Source organism: Athene cunicularia (assembly GCF_003259725.1).
Source record: "Athene cunicularia isolate RWA chromosome 5 unlocalized genomic scaffold, athCun1 chr5_part1, whole genome shotgun sequence".
NCBI lineage: Eukaryota > Metazoa > Chordata > Aves > Strigiformes > Strigidae > Athene > Athene cunicularia.
The window spans coordinates 43,372,938-43,393,715 of NW_020799101.1; the positions used below are offsets into that span (position 1 = coordinate 43,372,938).

General features: G+C 44.7%; 3 protein-coding genes across 3 annotated transcripts in view; 2 read left to right on the top strand and 1 right to left on the bottom strand.

Moving 5' to 3' along the window:
- The window catches only part of NDUFS3 (NADH:ubiquinone oxidoreductase core subunit S3), a 4,712-nt gene extending 319 nt beyond the window's left edge, over nucleotides 1-4,393 (top strand). The window contains exons 2-6 of the mRNA XM_026849345.1: nucleotides 82-228; nucleotides 504-653; nucleotides 2,423-2,548; nucleotides 2,834-2,953; nucleotides 4,153-4,393. Of these exons, the coding sequence (XP_026705146.1) occupies nucleotides 82-228; nucleotides 504-653; nucleotides 2,423-2,548; nucleotides 2,834-2,953; nucleotides 4,153-4,320 (711 nt within the window). The 3' untranslated portion in view covers nucleotides 4,321-4,393. The remainder of the gene's footprint in view (nucleotides 1-81; nucleotides 229-503; nucleotides 654-2,422; nucleotides 2,549-2,833; nucleotides 2,954-4,152) is intronic.
- Nucleotides 4,394-9,557: 5,164 nt separating this feature from the next.
- FAM180B (family with sequence similarity 180 member B) lies at nucleotides 9,558-12,937 on the top strand. The gene is made up of 3 exons (XM_026850113.1): nucleotides 9,558-9,797; nucleotides 11,663-11,742; nucleotides 12,324-12,937. Exons 1-3 carry the CDS (start codon nucleotides 9,731-9,733, stop codon nucleotides 12,795-12,797), a joined length of 621 nt encoding a protein of 206 aa, XP_026705914.1. The 5' UTR covers nucleotides 9,558-9,730; the 3' UTR covers nucleotides 12,798-12,937.
- A 2,468-nt stretch (nucleotides 12,938-15,405) lies between these two features.
- Nucleotides 15,406-20,545, bottom strand: C1QTNF4 (C1q and TNF related 4). Its single transcript, XM_026849923.1, has 2 exons — nucleotides 20,461-20,545; nucleotides 15,406-16,942 (listed from the first exon to the last, which is right to left on the bottom strand). Exon 2 carries the CDS (start codon nucleotides 16,935-16,937, stop codon nucleotides 15,834-15,836), a length of 1,104 nt encoding a protein of 367 aa, XP_026705724.1. The 5' UTR covers nucleotides 16,938-16,942; nucleotides 20,461-20,545; the 3' UTR covers nucleotides 15,406-15,833.
- Between the last annotated feature and the right edge of the window lie 233 nt (nucleotides 20,546-20,778).

The following is a 20,778-nucleotide window of genomic DNA, read 5'->3' on the forward strand; positions in this document are numbered from 1 at the left end:
GGCTTCTGCCCAAGCCTACTGAGAGACAGGTTGAAGGTATTTTTAAGTCAGGGATAGGAGTTGCTACTTTTCTTTCCATAGTTCTCTGTATTTCCTGCATTAATCCTGGGAACTTTATTTTTCTCTTTAGCTACTGTCAGACCAAAAAATGAAGTAGAACAGAAGCAGCTATGTGCTTTTGGGGAGTATGTGGCTGAGATTCTGCCCAAGTATATCCAGCAAGCACAGGTAGGTGCTGTCTGAGAAACTGTTCTTGTCATGAGGACAGGACCCAGTGAACACTAGCTTGTCTGCTGTTTTCAGAAATTGTTCTGGGGGAGAAAGATTGTCAGAATTACATGAAAGTTACTGCTGTTATTAAGCCCCTTCATCTGATGTCAGTATGTGTCTGCTGCGCCATATACTGTCTTTGTTTGGGTGTTCTGCTGGTTACGACGTAAAGCGTGAGTAACGTTCGGTCCTGTTGGTGCTTGTACTCATGCCCTTACCGCTGTTTTCATCAGGTGACCTGTTTCAATGAGCTGGAACTCTTGATCCATCCAGATGGGATCATTCCAGTTCTGACCTTCCTTCGAGATCACACTAATGCCCAGTTCAAATCCTTGGCTGACTTGACTGCTGTCGATGTCCCATCTCGGCAGTACCGCTTTGAGGTAAGAACTGATCATAGGTGCAGGACTTTCACAAGTGCTGATGCCTGTGGGTGCTGTTGCAGCTCTGAGCACTTTTTTTGCGTTTTGACAGTGAAAAGGAAAATCCACTCTGAAATGCTGGGGTTCGTTTAACATGTTGCTCATGGAAGCAGTAGCAGAGTTGATATTGCATGGGTTCTTAGTCTGACTTCCCTTTTGTGTTCTGCTGAAAGATGCTTTTTTTTTTTTTCTTCTGGTCAGATGTGAATTGGTGTTCTTCATTCTTCCACTTAGGCCTGTCAGCTGCTGTTGTCACAACTGATCATGTTTTTCTTTAAATCCCATCAATCTTCTTAACAATTTTCGTCTTGAAAAAAAAAAACAAAAAAAGAGCTATTTAGTTATTTTAAAAACATTCCCTGAAAGTCAGGACCAAATAGGAGATGAGACAGATTTTTAGAAAGCTCTCAGAAGATTTCAGATGCTCAAATTCCACTGAGTTTTGGTGAATATTGGAGACTTGGTTCCCACAGATACTTTTGAATATCTTGCCTTATAGCTTTTCAGCTGCATAAAAATTGGAGCTGCAGATAGAAAAAGGAAAGATACATCTCTGAGGAAACCACGGGCTCATCATATTGTCTAATCACCTACTATTAGAAAGCTTTGTTCACAGTATTGTTGCAAAGACATTATTGTGGTTTAATTTAGAAGATCTGTAAAGGACAGTGCCAGAAAATACCTAGGCTGTAGGAGGCTGACTGTGGTTTAGGCAGCCTTATGGGTGAGGAGATGTCTGTTTTCCCCCATCTAATCTGGGCAGACTGTTTTTTGGGCAAGAGAAGTGAATTGGTAGATTTTTAGTTCGCAGCAAGTAACAAGGATAATGAAAAGTATCTGATTTATTTTCCCCTTGTGGTATTAAATCACTTAGCAACAGCTGCTCAGAAAGCAAGTGGTGGCAGGTTTACCTTACCTATATTGGCTAATCAGATGTCTGTTGTTTTCAAATATAGCTCCTTCTTACTGTGCTAATAACAGCTTTGAGTTTTAGTAATGTAACTCATAATTAGGGAAAAATCCTGAGAGTTGTAGCGAGAGTTTCTTTAACTGAAAGGCCTCCGGTCTCTGAAGAAGTTGAAGATTTTTTTCATTTAGGATTTTTCTTACAGACCTTAATGAATTCACCTTTCCAGCCATCTTCACAGAGGCAGTATCAAATGAGGCTACACAATTTCTCACAAAGGTTTTCTCTCGGTCTGTTTGTAGTAAGCATTCCTGCTCCCCTCCCCGGCCTTGGAGGTTCTAGTAATCCTCATAAGCAGCCTTTTTTTTAGTACTTCATCACCAGAAGAGTTAGGAATTTTCCCTGGTATTCAACTTCTTTGCTGAAAATTAAGTGTATCTCTTTTAGCTTTCTCCCACTGGATGCTGAGAGTAATCAATAGCCATTTTGTTTGTGACATGCTGTTGAAAGACTATTGTCAAGTGTCTCCATTCCTTCAGTATTCTTTTTTTAAGATTTTGTATCCCTTTTTACTTCAGCTTTTCTTCATCAGTCATGTTTTCTAAATCTGACATTATTTTTGTAACACTTCTAAGGACCAAAATGATAAGCTATCACTTCACCTCAGTTGTGATAGTGTCTAGTGCTCAGCTCTGAAGTGCTGAATGTGATTCTGCTGATAAAAAATATTTGAAATAGTCTTCATGTGCCTTTGCTTAGCCAGTGCTGTACTGCAGAGAGCCATAAATGCCATACAAGACCAGTGTCTTTTATTCTGCTTCAGATTGTGTACAATCTCCTGTCTCTGCGGTTCAACAGTCGGATCCGTGTGAAGACATACACCGACGAGCTGACACCCATCGACTCAGCAGTGTCTGTGCACAAGGCAGCAAACTGGTATGAGAGAGAGGTGAGTGCCAGTCTGCTTGGGAGCAGAGCCTTTGTGGAGAGGGCTTGTGTTTTCCTGATTAAACTGATTCCCAGGACCCTGAGGAAGAGAGAGAGAGAAGTGTTTTTCTGGCTGCCTTTTCAGACTAGGAGGTGAAAGGGTGTTTGATTTGCTTTTGAATGAGTTCCTGCAACAGTTTTTCTGGCACTGCAGAAAGCCAGGCGTGTAATTGGAATTTTATGGACGTAATACATGAATGGTTGGGGTTTTTTTCTAATCCAATTTACTTGGCTCCGTTTCATTTAGGTTTGGGACATGTATGGTGTTTTCTTTGCCAACCACCCTGATCTAAGGCGAATCCTCACAGACTATGGGTTTGAGGGCCATCCTTTCCGGAAGGACTTTCCACTCTCTGGTTATGTGGAGGTAGGAGATACGTTCACGTCTAAAGTTATCAGATCTCTCCAATACTCTTGAGTTTCGGTACAGAGATGTGACTGCTTTATAGTCCTTTGTCCAAGAGGCCCTAAGGATGTTTCACTTGTCTGTATTCCAGAGTTCTACAGATCTCCTGCATGGAAATTTGAAGTCATCAAAAGTATCATCAGTAATAAGGCAGCCTAAGGCCAGAGACACTGAGCAGATTTCATCTGCTGTATACCAAAGATATTTGTCAGGCAGAGAAGGTGCTTTTGCTTTTAGCGTGTCTTCTGGAAGATTAAACTTTCCACTGTAAAACTGGAGATTCCCAGGGGAATAAAGGACTGAACTGATCTTAATGCAGTTGAAATTCCATTTTGTTGAGGTTTTGTAGGCCCCACATTACAAAACTCTAGCTGAACTGACTCTTGCCATTTATCAAATATTTACCTCTGTATTTCATACCACAGGTGAAATGAGTGTGTTTGGTATCTGTCTAGTTTCAAATGACAGCCTTGCAGCAGCAGTCATATTTGGTGCAGTTCTAAGACTGACTTGAGTCTCAGGAGGAAACAGTGAGGTTCTGCAAGTCACAGAGGGTTTTAGGAAAATTAGAAATGAGTCCTGAAAGTGAGGATCAGGCAGCATCTCCTGAGCTGTGGTTTGGAGATCTGGACACAGCGAGGATAAAGCAAGCCAGCTGAAAGTGTCTGGTAATCACCTGCATTTCACCTGGTTGTCCTTTTGTCCCATGTTCTGAGTGTTACTCTAAGAAGCACAACTAAAACCAAACTAACTGCCATATTATAAAGATTCATGAGAGTAGTCCTCAGCTATGGCAGGTGAATGGGTGACCTTACTTCAGTGACTCGGGAGAAATTCCTTTGTCATATGACATGGACTTCATATGGACAGTGTGTGGGCACTCCTAGTTCAGAGTGGTTAGTCAGGACACCTGAGGTATGTCGTAGTGAAGAGGAGGGTTTTCCTGCAGAGTGCAAAGGTCTTGGTGGCATCTGAAGGGGTTTTGTCTCTTAATGAGGAGAACTGAAGCTGTGGCAGAGGTATGTGGCCTATCCATGGCACAAGAAGTAGGATTGCCTGTACTGGAAGGCGGTCTGGGTCGTGACTGTGTACAGCAGATAGCAGAGATGCGGTGGGGACTGTATGGAAATGACTGGCCTGTGTCCTTTGCCCTGTTCTAGGTGCGGTATGATGATGAAGTGAAACGGGTAGTGGCAGAGCCTGTGGAGCTATCTCAGGAATTTCGCAAGTTTGATCTGAATAGTCCTTGGGAAGCGTTTCCTGCCTATCGTGCAGCTCCAGAACCCCTGAAAATAGAAGCAGGAGCCAAGAAAGAAGATGCAAAATAGCAGCAGAATGGAGCTCGGCACCATCCTTTCTGTTCTAACATAGTATTTATAATAATAAAAATTGGTATGAGATTCTTGCCTGTTGCGGTCACATGAATAATGCTGTTCTCAAACTAGATGAAAAGCGCAGGGTGAGGGATGCTAATTTACAGTCCTGATAATCCAATTGGTAGATGTTTATCTGCTGCTTTGAGTTGTAAAACACCGGATTTGTCTTTTTGATTTGCATATTGAATGGAGTCCAGGCATTCCCTGTGTCTAAGATGCTTTATACACACTGCTTCTGCTCTGTGTCCCTGCAGGCATAATTCATAACCTGAGCACTCCTTAGGAGACTGTACTGAAGCAACTGTGTAGCTTGAGCAATGGGACAGGTGTGTCTCGGCTCCAAGATGGGTGTTGGGGAGACCGTAATTATACAGCAAACAGGCAAGGCTTTTTTAAATGGTTCTAATACAGTTGGGTTTAGGACAATACAAGACATACCTGGATCCAGTCCAAAACAATTGTGGAAATCTCTGCATTGTTTCCTTGGGAATTATGTCAGTGCGTGTCCTGGCAGAAGGAGGAGTTGCAGGTAACCTCTCACATGCCATTCCCTCATGCTGGCTTTTTCTTCACAATCAAGCAGTCTTTAATTTTTCTAGCATCTTCAGATCATGCTTTTCCCTGCAGTCAAGAATATCTCCCTTCCCTTGTCCCACGGGCAAGAGTCTATGCCTTTTTGTCACTATTCCAATTATTTTGAGCTGTATGATATAATAGCATTACCACTATCTTTGCTCTTGTGGAAAATCTTAGCTCTCTCCAAAAAAGCTGGAAAAAATCCTGTAGTTTCAGTCCACCCACCCCCTGTTTAAATGAGATTACATTACAGCAGTCATCAATTAATAATGCCCCTTGTCCCTAGTCCAGAAAATACGTAACACATTTCTGCATCAGAAAACTGACTGACCTCATTAAGATCTGAAGGATATTGTATAAGAGATTTCATAAAAGAATTCACAAGCTGTTTGTAGAGATTCTCTGAATCACTACTTAAGCTTTTAAATTGTAAAAGCACTAATTAAAGAAGGTTTGGGGAAGGCTAGAGTATGGGATGGAGGAAGGGATAAGAAATTAAGAAAGGGTCAAGTACTCATGACTAGAATGTGATCTGTTTTAAACAATCAGGTTTCGTGTTTGTGTCCACCCCAGCCTTGTAAGCATGGGCTTTTTTTTTTTTTTTAATTCTAAAAATTTGTTTCAGGCTGCTGTGGCTGGCAGTGTTTGGGATGTGACTCAGACTAGTGTTCTCTAGTTAATAGCATTTGCCACTCACCTTAAAAGTTACAGCTCTGTATGGGAAAGAGGAAAGAGAAGGGAACATGAATCAGCAGAAGTTTGAGGCTTTGTACAGTTCTTACTCCATTTGATCTGCCATCAATTGAGCTGATTAAATAGGAAATGTACTTTTAGTCCTTCCTACAACATGTTCCACAGCTGGTTCTGTTTTCTGTTACAGTGGCTCTTTTTGCATGGTGATGCCTGTTGCGCAAGACACAAAAGTTCCTGGCACCACTTCTGTTACTGTGAAAATTCTTTATAAAGCACATCTCCCCACCACGTTCTCTCTTCCCCCATCCCAGGTTGCTTGAGGCACCATGCCAAAATTCATGGTTTGTGTATTGTAAAAATAAGTATTTCCCAGTACAGTAAGTCAGAAGACTTATGGTAGCAGGAACAGAAGGAAAACTGCTGTTTGAACATAATGTTTGTGCAGAGGGAGAATTTGATTGACGTAACATTAAGAAATGTTAGACACAGTGCCCTGTCAAGTCAGACAGCACGCAAGGTTTGCTGAAGAATGTGTGTGCTGGAAAAGGAGCCACCCCTGTGGGGACAGGCATTGGCCTGGCATAGTTGCTAATGGACCCAAATCTCTTCTTAGGGAAACCTGGGAGGTTAGGAAGAGGGCAATTTACTCACCCAGACACATTATCCCAGGGCACAGGAGGCTACACAGCCTCACAAAGTACTGCCAGTGTTGGCACACCGCCTCCTCCACTGCTCCTGAGCTCCAGTGGCCTTCCTTGCCTACAGAGCCCACTCTCTCTGGGTTCCCTGTGGCTGGTGGGCACTTGCTTCGTGCTGGAGGGGGCAGTGGTCAGCTTGGTCAAGCACAAAGCTGTCTTCCAAGTCCGCTGTCCCTGCCTGGACCACACTGCCAGCCTCCACAAGGCTTGTTCGCTTGGGTTGGATTTCCCAGGTGTAGGAGGCTGATGGATGAGATGTAAGTCAGATGTAGCTGACTTACAGACAGGCTCTTCAGAAGAGAGTTTCTGGTACTGTGGGGCCGAATAGACTTTAGGTGATGACTCACAGTCACCATGTTGAGCTTCCCCAGCTGATGAGGTTTTGCTGGTGTTTTCCAGAACTCTGGCATTTCTCCCTACATCCAGGCGAGCAGACTCTCCTCCCTGAGGATGTAGCTGTTGACAGTGTCAGGGTATCCTCCTGCATCATGGCCACAGTTTGTATAGGCCCTGATAATTGATCCCCAGTCAAAATCCGGATGGGGATTTCAGCTGGGCCTTGCACTCCTGCAGAACAGAGCTTATGGCACTACTGAGGGACAGGCTGGGTGACACCATGCCCCATATCACCCATCACACTGCATCCCATGACATCTCCAAGTCATGTGAGGCCTGAGGGGGGGACGTTTAGTGCATTAGGTGCAGTGGGATGGGGCCCTTCCTGTCACGATTACACAGCCCATCACTATTTCCAGCAGTGGAGCCACTCACAAACCAAAAGAAAAAGACACACAAAGCATTTCCATAAGGGCCAGCAGCACCATACCTGGAAAATACCAGTATAACAGTGGAGGTCCTGTCTGGTTACTGTCAGTGCTTCACTCCTACTTTCCTCAGTTTTCTTCCTTCTTCCCCTCCAGTTACTCAAACCCTGGGAGCCATGTATATCCTTCTTTCTTCCACTCTTTTCTCAGCCACCATCTTCTCATCTTTCTCCCCAGAGCAGCTGCCAGGCAGGCCCAGGCTGGGGACTGTGGTCTCCCCAAGTTCTGGGCAAGATGTTCTAAGCAAGAAATTTCTCCAATTCTATAAACAGAATTTCCCTTTCATGAAGATGCTGCCTATCTCCCTGCAGAAACCTCCCTCCCGAAGAGGCTTTTCTGGTGCTGTATTGACCACACATTGTGCCTCAACCAACAATCTACCTGCAGTTTTTGACGACTCATATCGTGTTCCTCTTTCCCACCTTCCTGCTTCAGGAGGTCATGGTGGGAACGATGAAACCAGTCAAGGTGCCCCTGCAGAAACCTGGCTTGATGTGATGTTTTGAAAGGGCTCCTACAACAGACGGTATGACCAGGGGGAGTGCAGAGGGGCAGGGTTGTGCACGTTCAGCTGTGAATACCTGGCAAGGACAAAATCCCTCAGGAGGAGCAGGTGCACCGCCTGACATTGCCATCGTACATGCAGGGACTATGTGCAGCTGTCAGAAACTCAGGCTTGTTTCTGTGCACCATAAAACTATTGCTGCTTTACAAACAACAAAGGCATATGTTTCATCACTCTGCAATTCCCTTTCTGTGCAGGATAGTAAGGCAATTCTACTCAATCCCCCTAGCTCAAGGCAACACCTACCACTGATGCTTGTCTGCTGCCTGCCACTGTATCAGTCACCAAAGCACCGCCTCTGAGTCTCCTCTCCTCTCCCTCCCAACAACACAGGCATCCTCCTCTAGGCACTTCAGCTGCAAGCTGTTCCTAGGAAATTTTCCCGTTGACAAAATCACATACGGCCTTCACAGATGTTGGCCAAAATCCTGGTCTGCTCCTCGTGTCATGTGTTGCACACTAAAGGGAGGCTACTTCATGGCCCATGAGACACAGGGGTTTTTTGCATAGAGACTTTAGACAAAGTCATGCGTACACTGTGGATTGTAAGGGACTCTGGCACAAAAAAAAAAGGCACATGAATCTTACTGCACAGAGGGATCAAGAGCCTCTGCCTCTTAAGTAGCACCTAATTCAAAGTTTAACGAAAGTTATCTCATCCCAGAAAAAAGGGATGCAACTAAAGTGTAAAGGTCAGAAAACTGAAAACAGAAAGAAGAGTAGCCTGACTTGAAGATAGCCAGGGTTATGACAGAAACACAGGTCTTATTTTGATCCAAACTGAGGGTATGGTTCTTGATATTGAGGGCCCCTCTCTCCGTGACAAATCTGGGACTCTGCCATTTCGTGCTGCTTTTCCTCACAGCTGGTGTGAACCCACATGTTGCCAGGTACAGGTGCAGGTCTGGAAGTTTCAGAAGACATGCTACTTTGCACACTGACCACTTACTGACTAGAACAACATCCCCACCCTCAGTAAACTCTCTGGTGACAGTAGTCACATCAAACTGGCACCCTATAACTTGTGGAGAAATGTGTTTCAGCTCCACCTCCTCTCTTTTCTAGGCAGACTTCTTTCCCCTTTTAACCTGGGGAGATGGCATTATTACTTTTTTATACTTATTATTACATATTTGTATAACCCTGGCTTCCCAGAACCTGTTGGAGAACCCAGGACCATACTGTGCCAGAACAGCTTGACCGGGGATTGGACACTAATAGAAGTGTGAAGATGTGTAGAGAACAGCTACCAGGTGTGAAGGGAATCAGATGGCATTTCATCCATGTAACTCACAACACCTAAGGCAGATCATGCTCATCGTAACCCAGAAGTCTTGTCATAGGAGAGGAAGATGAGGTGCTAAAGCCTGGCTGGCTCTGATCCTTGTTGGCTAGATCAGTATATTGAATTCTCCCTCTGGGAGCTTTGATACAGAACTGGACGAGGGACATTTCTTCCGCCTGCTTGTATATTTTGGCTGCTACTGCCCTTCCATGAATCTGCCCAGACTGCTAGCCTTATCTGTTTGTGACACTTTAGGATTGTTTGCAGATTTTCAAACTCAGGAAAAAGGAAAACTGAAAATGAAGCCAAGGAGATGAGCAGAAGTGTCATAGAGATGTGACAGAGACACTGTGCAGAGGGAGAAGGGACCAGAAGGTCCCCTCTTCTTCAGAGGCAATCATGTAGTGAAATTTCTTGCAACTGAGGGGTTCCTATAATAAGTTGCAGTGGGAAATCAGTCTTTGGAAAAGAAGTTTAAACAATTCTGCCAAAAACTTCAAAACAAATTCTTTCAAGTTTCCAAAATATGATGGAAAATATCCTTCGGGTTCAGCAAGTTGAGCTGCAAGCCCTTCCCAGGACTGCGACCAGAAACACAGAACGATGGCTTCATTCCAACAGAGGCTGCTGGGACCAAAAGCAGCAAGGGAAGACGCCACAGCAAACGGCTCTCGCTGGCCCCAGAGTGGAGCGGGTGGCAGCTGCACCGGGCAGGGCTGCTATGGCCCCTGGGCAGCTCAACGCCTGGCTGGTCCTGTGTGTGTTTGCTGGATCCCAGAGGCTGACAGGTAGGATGCTCACCTGCTAGCGATGTGGCTTCTTGGCTTGGCAAACCTTCGGGCCCCGCCAGTGGCACAACGCTTTCCCTGCTTCTTCGAGTACGGTCAAACGCTTCAGGGAGCTGCGCTGTGATGGGAGAGAGCTGGGGTGCCGGCTGGGCTTGTTCACTGCAGGAGGCACTTGTACCTACTTGCAGGATGAAGACCTGCTGTTGGATCTGGTGGCAGGGGGAGGGTATTCTTGGGTCTTCACTGAACAAGTCTGCTCCTGCAATAATGTTTGTGGATTTCCTATACACTTCTTGGGGAATAAAAAACCCTGTTGAATGGCAAAGTAAGTAAGGGACCATTCTCCCATCTCCAGAAGATATTTATGTTATTATTTCAATCCATTATTTGTTATGCTTTGTTTAATTTTTGTTTTACTCAAAAATCCAACGCTGCATATATTTATGACACAGTTACTAATAACAGTAGTTCTGGCAGCTATTCCAAAAATTCACTTACTTTGCAGCCAGTCAGATGTGTCTCAGTAGAGGGATCTGTGAACTTAGCAGAGCAGTTAGCCCAGAGGAGACCAGCAAAGAAATTTTCAGGTGCTGCTGTATCTTCACCTGAGCTAAAAACCTTGCTGGCACACCCACGGAGGAGTTGAAAAGAGCAGCTACCTCCCTGCTCACATTCCAAAGCCACAGCTGGCTTGGATCAGGGAGCCTGCAGCTGTGCAGAGAAACAAATCTCCACAGCCTGGGGGGTGGCAGTGCACTTCTTCAGGCAGCTCATACATCTCCCTGAAAAGCTTTAATCAAGAATGGAAACTTGGAAGTGGGGTTCGATAGTAGTCATCACACACATACAGTATTAAATAATTTTTCTACTTTTTGTAAGCAGCTACTGACCTTAACTCTGGAGTACTCAACATAAATTCTCCCTCTTTCTTCTAGAAAAAATCCTTCATCCATATAAAAATGGGGAAAAAAGTGTCAGCTTACTGTTTTATACAAGCTTTTTCCATTTCATGTTTCTTGACCTGAAGGATGAGTCTGTAAATAGAAGAGGGTCTTGGCTACATGACTACTCTGATCAACACAGAGAAGGGAGGGGATGCAGCCTCCCTCTCACAGTCCTGGTCCGAGGCTACTTGTATCTCCTGTTTCCCAAAGAAATAGCAAAGGCAAAATAAATGCAGAAATTTAAAGCATTAGAAGTGTTAGTAAATGAAACTTGAAGAATTCTTAGGATTGATGTGACTCTCATATTAATAAATTCCCATTCCTCTGGCCTTGTATCCATTTTTTCCCCCATTTAAATGTTGTTGGGTGGCCCAGCAAAGAATTAGCTGGACATGGGAAGAGCCATAATGGATTTGACCAGGTTTCTTTTACCTTCATACTCTGCCCCTGCCAGTGGCAGATGCTCAGGGAAGAGGTATAAAATTAAGATAAACATCAGTTTGTGTTTCTACCAGCAGGTTGAGGAGCCTCCCAGCACCCTCCTTCTGTTGGGCAGCATTAATTTCTCCAGCAAAAGCTGCCAAGCAACCCAAACCCATCAGTTCAAAACCCACCCACACTCGGTGCGAGGGGCTTCATTGCTGCCTGTCAAAGCAAGTGCCTTGGCTGCGTATGCTTTAGCTGTGTTGGCAGGATTAAAGGCCATCATATCCAAAATTTACACTTGCCTCACTTAACTGTATCTGTTTCTCTTAAAAAGCTTGTTTTGCTCATGCAAATCCCGTGGTCAGCATCTGTCGTGTTTGGCATGCTATGAGTGGCAGCTCAGAAATGTTGAAGACATTATTGACAGCCACATGACAAAAACAAACAGGAAGGGCCATGGTCTTGTGCTACCAAACTCTGCCTGATGTCTTCCAGATGAACATCCTCGCAGCTGGGATGGTGCTGACGCCAACCCACCCCGTCGCAGCCCAGAGGACGCAGACGTCATGTTAGAGGTCTCCTGGGCGTTGGGGGCCCATGTGCTGAGTCACTGTTAGCGCCTGTGCTCCCACCTGCCTGCACGTAAAAACTCACCTGTTCTCCTTGTTCCATCCTGATGGATTTTGGGAGTGCCTGGAAAACCCCTCAGCGATGCCCGAGTTGCCTTTGTGCTCCCTTCCATTGTGGGGTGCAGCGGAATGGGGGCTCTGACCCCCTCCATGGCACCTCAGACCTCTGGGGTGGGACAGGGGACCACCCCACTGGGCTAGGGGTCTCCCCCACCAAGTGGCCAAACCCCCCACCCAAGGTGGCCGTGCTGGGGAGCCGCTGCGGGTGGGACTGCGGCGCGAGAGGCAGGGCGGGAGGCGAGAGCTTGGACAGGTCCCACAGGGAAACCGAGGTGTGGAGCGGGTCAGAAAAAGGGTGTGGGGCTGGAGAGAAGGACGTGGAGTGGGACTAGGCGGGCCGTGGGCAGCGAGTCAGGGAGCGGCCGCCTCTCGGGCCGGCCCGAGGTCTGGCAGCGTTGCAGATGGCTTTAGAGCTGGCGGAGGGTTTGTGCTGGGCTTCCCATGCACATGCTGCTCTTCTCTTCCAGATGCTCTGGGGAGGGCTGGATATTCAGGCCAACAGGACAGTCCGGCTGCGGGATGAAGAGCTGGCCTCCCTGCGCCCGGCACGGCAGTTCATGTGGATTTTAGAGAACGAAGTTCCCAAAACACAGACAGAGATTGAGCAGCATCTGAGATATTATTCACTGACCGACACCCACTTGCCTGTAGCAGAGTTTGACCGTCTCCTTTTCACCAGTGTTTACTGTGCCTATCAGGTTCGCTCTGCGCAGGGTCTGGATAAAAATCGCTGGATTAGTTTTTTCTCTCAGCTGGTCGATGAAATCTTTCGTGATTTGTGCAAGGGGCTTTGCCCTGCAAACACCACCCTCCTCCTGGCTTCCTGGCCCTGGAAGGAGAAACCTTCCCATTTAGCATCCCTGAAACATTTCTATCATTCTAACCTAGCCAGGACCAAACGAGACAACAAGGGAAACTACCGTAGGAAAGGACACACCTGATTCCAGGTGCATCCTTGGTTATTTTGAAAGCTTTCTACATTTTTCAGGACTTTGTACAAATATGACACACCTTCTTGTCCTGCCTTTTGCACTGTGCTGGCAACCATCTAGGGATTTATACAGAAGCTTTTAGTTTTGAATGAAATAGGTCAAAACTATAAAGTGCATTTCACCTTTTTCTTTTTTTTTTTTTTTTTTTTTTTTTTTTTTTTTTTTTATCCTGTTTGTTTTTCAAGTGAGCTGTGCTGAAGGGGGCAGTGCTGTTTAGATGTGTTATTGGTCTTGGTCACTGACATTTACTGAGGTGAAGCCCGGGCAGTTATTTTCCAGGTCGTTTCACTGGTGTCCTAGCTGACTTCATTTCAGATAATTCAGTTCAGCCTCCTTACATTGCCCCTGTGGTTTCAGCCAAATACAGTATCTTTTCTCCTCCCCAGTAACCAGCTAAGCAGATTTTGTTGTGTTTCATGATATAGGTCACACATTTAATTTCAGCTTTCTGCTCATGTGGCATCACATTTTATGTGTCCATCGTAATTTCCCATCTCATGTATTCATTTTTCTTTAAAAAGCAACCAGAAAAATGTATGTATTCCATGAAGCTTTCTAGTATTTGCCTATCATATTTACACATGTACACTGCTTTGTGTCAGTTATCAGTTTGGAATATACTTCCTTAAATCTCATTTAAATTCCTTAGGACCATGACCTAGTTATTTCTTCAGCAGATTTTCCCTCTTCTATGAAGTTTTTTTTGTACAGATATGGCACTTTAAAAGCCAAACATAATAAATACACAGTCTCTGTCCTCAAAATCAGAAATAGAATTATTTTATAGAAAGAGATCATTATACCTTTTTCTGTGCTACACATTGCAGTGTGGAATTAAATAAATGTAATTATCTACTTGGGAGGGTTTTGATTTTTTTTTTTTTCTTTGTCTCTCTAGGTTTTCTGCTGTCTTTTTAGGTACATTAATTTTGAATATTCATTGCATGTGCTTAGATGATGGGACCCATAATTCCCTTTCTAGCAATATACTCCTAATCTTCCATGCTCAACAAAGGAGGCATGTGTGACATTCAAAGTGGGAACTGCTAGTTTTTGACCTAGTTAATCTTTTTCCAAGCTGTTGTTGCCCAACAGATGGAGAGAAGAAATGGTGAGGCAGGAATAAGAAGCCTGGAAGCAAGTTGCCACAGAGAATGGTTTTAGAGGTCAGGTTAGGGCTATGACAGGAGAAGACAGAACTACACAGTTCATAAAGCTGTTGCCTGTTGGTTTTTGTTTGTTTGTTTTTCCCTAAAGGATGTAGGAATTAAGATTAGCATTTTATTTGAAGTATAACTTCTAGTAAACTAGTGTCCCACATGATGTTCTTTTATTTTTATGATGGCTTTTTACATACCTCCAATCTCTACCCTTCATCCTTTTCCCAAATATGTCCCCAGTCTTCAATGTCTAGGATATATATGGAGTGACAGAGACAGAGAGTGGCTGCAAACAAGTCCAGTTTGAGCAGAGAATATCATCAAAAAGCTGAGCTGGGATGGCACTAGTGCATGAAAATATTGTCTTCCTGGATAATTTACAGTCTGAGCTATATGAATGTCTGGATACAGGTTGAGAGGGTTGGCTTTGTGACCCAGATGCAAATACACTGTTTTGAATTCAGGATTTGTTAGGATCAGTTTAAGACCACTGCTATCTGTCGAGCAGATTATAAATTAAACTCAAGTGATGCCACAAAGTTTCATGGATGCTCAAGGTGATGCACTTTTGCAGTTTATGTATTTTGGGAGACAAACCAGGGTTTAGCTCAACTGAAACAGCACCAATTGCACTAGGATGAAGCCTGAAGCCTCCTGCTTTCCTTCTACACCCCTCAGGGCATCCCACTGTCAGTCCCAACCACCCTGCAGGAACACACCAGTCTCTCTACAGCAGCGCTATGGCCCAGCAAAACACTGTGTGTAAGAAACCACTGGGACATAGAAGCTGAAAATATCACTTAATGGTACCATTTTGATCCCATTTGCACCAGGTTATGGATACAGCGTATGGCATGTTAGCCATACCCTTGTATTCCAGGAGTTCATTTCTGGAGAATGTAACACCCCTGCAGTCAACACTGCCATTGCACGGTGTGACACTACTCACACACCATATGAGCCTGCTCCTCATCCAAATATTGATTTTAAAATACATTTTTAATTTTTCATTCTTCTCACCTTGCTTCCGAGTTTTCAGAAGATGGTCTGTTCATAGATTTGAGTCCTCATCCTTTACTACAAGGGCTAGAAGCCTACTTTTTTGTTTGTTTCTAAATGTATTACTTTCATTAAATGGAAGCTGAGATTCTCAAACACAGTTTCTTGCCTTTGCCAACGTGAAATTAAGAAAAGCACCAAATATTGTGAAACTTGCAATAAAATTGTAAGAGGTACCAACACTTCACACACACGAATGATAAAAAAAGAGTGTACACAGACTGTCTCAGTAACACATACTGCAGCTCATACGATCACCGTGCTTCTGTCTCTCCTGAACTGGTACCTCAGCCAGTGACAAGCACACAAGTCTCACAAGTAACAACAAATTCCAATCCGAGAAAATGTTACATCTTTTGTATTTTTAATACATTCATTTCCATTACATTTATTCCCTCCCCACATATGCAAGGAAAGTCGCCACCTCCTTTGCTTTCTGGATGCTGGGGATCTGCAGTGAGATTACCGCAGTGCTTCTCTGATCCTCAGCATCTCACTACACTGCCCCACCCCTGCCCCACAACTACCTCATGCTTTATGCTTAAATCAAACACCAACACAGGACACACACATACAACCTGTAAAGACCTTTCTACGGATGAATGGCAGACACAGCAGCGGCCCTGCAGACAGAGCACAAGCGTGCAGCGTAAGGAGAGCACTGGACACATGGTAGCATGCTCAAAGTAGAGGATGATATTCGAGGAGGAGCTATATCCAAGTTCATGGCACCTTGGCTTTTCTTATGCTCCTTTCACATGTGCGTTTAATTATTTGACCCTTGGGGTGAGCTGGCACCTGGAAGCCGTTTTGGCTGAGCCTCTGAATAGATCAGGAAGCCTGTGAAGGTGATGTACTTGCCATGGTTGCTGTAGGCACCATAGCCATCGTGCTGATGGCTGTAGAGCCAAACGGTGTCCCCCGTTTGAAGAGGCAGCATGATGCTCTGGCTCTGCATCTCCCGCCTCTTGGAGTGGTTGTCATCATAGATCATGGCCTGCACCTCATTGTGGTTCTTCATAAGTTTCACTGACATAGTCTTAAAGGGCATTTTGCCGATGGTGAAGGAGAAATAGTATGCACCAGGTATACGGCATGAGAAGATACCGGTGGAGGAATTGAAATCTTTTCCAATGTTCACAAACTCTGTGTCAAATGTGATTGGCTCATGTTGAGTTTGCTTGTCATCTGTCCCCAGGAGACTTTGTGAGCGGGCAACAGAAAATGCAGAGCGAGGGTCTTGTTCCCTGTTCGGTTGATCAGATAACACACGTTGATGTGAAGCTTCATTCCGCTCTCCAGGAAGCTGCTGAATAGTGCGATGGTGTGGCCCCAGCTCTTGAGAGCTAAGAGCATTCTGGAAGAAGGCAGAAGTGTCGGGATAGATTAGGTAGCCATTGAAAGTTGTATAGGGGCCCACGTTGCTGTAAAGAGCATACTTGGGATCTCCATGTAACCGCAGCCAAACTGTGTCACCGTAGTCAAGCTGGAGCATGGCACTCTGGCTGGCTACCTTCCTTTCCTTGCGGTGATGTTCATCATACACAATCACTTGCACTTCATTCTTGTTTCTCATCAGCATGACAGACAAGTTTTTCTTTGGGTATTTCCCAACTGTGAAGGAGAAGTAGTAGGCTCCAGGGATCCGACAGCGGAACAATCCAGTCTTGGGATCAAAGTCATTGCCAATGTTCACATACACTTTGTCAAAGGTAATGACCATCTCGGAGCTCCCTTCCATGCTGCTGGTTCTGGCCACAGAGAAAGCAGAGCGAAATTCAGTACTGGTGTCTGCTGGGAAGCCATCTGTAGGCAGAAATATCATGCAGCAAAGGAAGCCAAACAGGACCTGAACCTTCACTGTCATCATTGTATCTGAAAGGAACAAGAAGCATATTTTAGCAGGAATCCCATTAATTTCCAGCTCATACTCCAGTTGAAAACCAGACCTGAATCTTGCTAAATAGATATGAAGGTCTATGTCCAAATACTGAGAAGTTTGAAGTGCATTCTCTTATCAGTGTATGGGACCATACCTCAGTTCAGATCTCAGCACCATTTTGGTATTTTCCTAGTGAGAGCTGGACCTTTTTTCCCTGTTCTCATAGGAAGAAAAAAAAAGTCTTCTTCTTTGGAAGCCTTGCTATCCTACAGCTTGTCTGCAAAACACTGTGTTGCTCACAAAGCAGAGGGATCTCAGAGCTTACTGGGGCTTTGCCAGAGCTCCCTTTTGTAGTGCTTTTATTCATTAGACCAAGGATGAAACAAAGCCCTGCACAGACCCTGTATTATATATCTGAGATACAGCTGAAGGGCAGGGAGAAGAGGACATATGCTCTAGAGATTCCCATGCAGATGCCATTGGCTAACACTGCACTAGCTGTTTCACAGGATGCAGAAGCTGGAAACCAAGTTGGTAGATCCCATTATTCAGACAGACTTCACCATGAAACTGTGAAGAGTGTAAAGAAACGAGAAGAAGAGAGAATGTTTAGGGAAGGAAGGAAGACAACAGAGAAAATGAAAAAAAAAAAAAAAGAAGCAAAACAAAAGATAAATAAAATGCAAGTCTCGCAAAGTATAGGATCCCTGAGACAGAACTGAAATACTGATAACAGGGAAAGATTCCCTATCTGGATAATAGACTGGAGAGAAAAAACTTCTTTGACCCTTAAAAAGAGGGATAAGTTAGGAGCTAATGGGATTTTCTCTTTTTTTTTTTTTTTTTTTTTTTGGACTGAGGCCAAAAATCATCTATTAGTGCTTTCAGGCTGAAAACAAAACTGCCACTCATTCCAGTGCGAAGCTTCTCCCTCTGTCACCTCCCTGTGCTTATTAAAATATCATTCAGGCTGGGAGGCAACTGCCTGGTTTACAGTCTGCCCCATCTGTCACCCCAGAACGGGTGCCTTGCCAGCCTGCAAACAATGAATTCACAGACCAGCAGAACAGGAGCAAAACATGCTACTCATTGGGGGGAGGGGTGAAGACAAATCCTGAATTGAAAAGGATAAAGGGTTAAATATTTGAACCAACTGGGATGGTCTAGTAATAGAAGCAAAGCAGACTGGATCCACATAGACTGTGAGGTGGCAATGGGATCCTGTTTTGGCAAGATGTGATACCTAGAATCATTCACCAACAGGAATTCAGCTTGACCTACAGTCCCTGCTCTTCCACACTTAAGAATAAAACTGAAATCTGAAATGCAGTTTTAATAGATGTGAACCCAAGAAGGAATTAGATTCTTGCTTAATTGCATGAAAGTGACACAGTAGCAAAAGTAGAAAGAAATATCCATCCATGTTGTAGTTTGACATTAGATCACTTCTCTAACAAACATTTCAGTTTTTTCCTCCATGCCCCTGAATTCAGGATGTTTCTCCTGACTTAGCCTGCTTCTCCTGAACACATCCATGGGTCCTCATAGGTTGCACTGAAGACTGTTGAGAGAGCTGACTTATGTCATATTGAGGCCACTCCCTAGCACCTTTGTAAGGTCACAGAGATCAAAGGAGGCCCCTGGTGACTGGAGAAAGGCAAATGTTGCAGCATCTTCAGAAAGAACAAGTGAGACAACCTGAGGAACTACAGGCTGGTCAGCCAGTTTGCTCCTCACTTTGGTCCCCAGGAAAATCATGTGCTTCCTGGAACACATTTCTAGGCAAAGGACATGACATTTAGCATGTGCTGATCAAATGAGGGTAGGTCATGTATAACCAAACTGATTGCCTTCTTGTGAGAACAGACCATCTTTTAGCTGTCCCACTATTAGGATCCACCTTTTAGCAAGGTTTTTGTTACAGTGTCCCAGAGCATTCCTGTATCTAAGTTGTGATGTTACAATCTAGATAAGTGGACTACTAGATGGGTGAAAAAACTGGCTGGGTTGTCAGGCTCAAGGGCTAGTGTTTAATATTTAATTTCAAACGTCCTCTTTAATACTTTTTACCAATGACCTGGGGAAGGAGACAGAATGTCCACTCATCAAGGCTGCAGATGACACCAAACCAGAGGGTTTGCCAATACACTTGAAGGCACAGCTGCTATTCATAGGGACTTAGACGGGCTGGAGGAATGGACTGAAAGGAAATTTAGCAAAGATGAATGCAAATTCCTGTACCTGGGATGGACTAACCCTGGGAGTTGGTACAGGCTGGCGACTAAGTGACTGGGGAGCAGTGCTACTGAAAAGGATCTAGGAATCCTACCTGAGCTAGTGCTGTGCTCTGCAAGTAATGAACGCTAACAGCACACTGGGGTGCATCAACAGTAACCACAGGCAGTGAGTGATTGTTCTCCTTTAGCTGGCACCTGAGTGACTCCAGAGAGCGCAGCCAGGAGGGTTGAGGTCTGGAGCACCTGCCCTATGAGGAGAGGCAGAGGAAACTGGGCTTGTTTAGCCTGGAGAAGAGAAAGCTTGGGGGGGATTCAGTAGCAGCCTTCCAGCTGAAGAAAAGGTTACTGAGATGGCAGAGCTAGGTTCTTCACTATGTGCATGGTGGGAGAATAAGAGACAATGGTCATAAAAACCAAAGGGGAAGGTTCAGACGGGATCTGTGGAGGGCAATTAAGAACGGAACAGTTTGCCCAGAGAGACTGTGAAATCTCCAGCCTTGGAAGTTTTCAAGACCAGACCGGCTTAAGCTGTGAGCAACCTGGTCTGCATCCAGTGTTGGCCCTGCTTTCAGCAGGAGGTGAGACTAGAGACCTTCGAAGTCATGATTCCTGATTCTATAACCGATTCCCATAGCTACTGCCTTCTCACAGCTGAAAATTCACTCGCTACTGACCCTAGCCATGACACTTCCATGGCACTAACCAGCTAATGGCAGGTCTGAGAGACAACAAATTGATTTAAGCAAGTATTTTAATCCAGCAAATTAATTTAAGAAAGTATTTTCAATGGAACTATTAACCCATAGCTAATTGCCATGCATCTGCTTCCATGCTGTCTTTATTTTTCCTCACTTTGCCATTTAGTTTGCGAGATCCTCAGGGCAAAGACTTTCTTCTTCCCATGTCTGTACAGCATTTGGCCATTGCTGCTGTTTAAACAATACTAATAGGCCCTAACATCCCATCAAGAACTAAATCCTAAACTGTCACACTGTGAGTTCAGCCTCTGGTTCAGCAGGATTATTTCTGCAGAGTGCAGAGTGATACATCTAGCACGGCAGGCTCATTTCAGCTTCCAGCCTAGAAAACCAAGCCCTAAAGGCAAACTTAAAAGGGCTATTAGATGTTTCTGATTCATACTCATCCATTATTATTCCAGTGATCACCATGGTGTGGCTGCTTGGAGAACCAGGATAACTGTGACATGGCTGCACACTCCTGAGACACAAAATGACAGGAAAGGGTTTGGCATTTGCCTTTTTAGCCACACTAACCTGCCTGGTTCCAAAGCGCTGCCTGTGCTCCAGAGCTTGCTCAGCGTATCCAGGAGTCGGGGAATATACTGCAAGCACGTTGCTGCTGGCCAAAAACCACAGAAAGACAAAACAGTTTAATAAACTCTGTAGTGAATCTGACCTTATGTTCTGTCAAACGACCACTATCCTTGTCTCTGTCTCAAAGCTAATTTCTCTGTAATAAGGTCACTTGTGAAAGGTTGCATCACTCAGTTACTGTTGCAAAGACTTTCTGCTGCTGCAGTCCCTTATTTATCAGCTCTTCCCAATAACTTACTGGCAAGTCATTTAAATAAG

Bases quoted from the DNA above. Each gene is read 5' to 3' on its own strand.
- FAM180B (XM_026850113.1), top strand. From the start codon at position 9,731: ATGGCCCCTGGGCAGCTCAACGCCTGGCTGGTCCTGTGTGTGTTTGCT. The intron at 9,798-11,662 runs GTAGGATGCTCA...GATGTCTTCCAG, and splicing joins TGGATCCCAGAGGCTGACAG to ATGAACATCCTCGCAGCTGG. The intron at 11,743-12,323 runs GTCTCCTGGGCG...CTTCTCTTCCAG, and splicing joins ACGCAGACGTCATGTTAGAG to ATGCTCTGGGGAGGGCTGGA.
- C1QTNF4 (XM_026849923.1), bottom strand. From the start codon at position 16,937: ATGATGACAGTGAAGGTTCAGGTCCTGTTTGGCTTCCTTTGCTGCATG.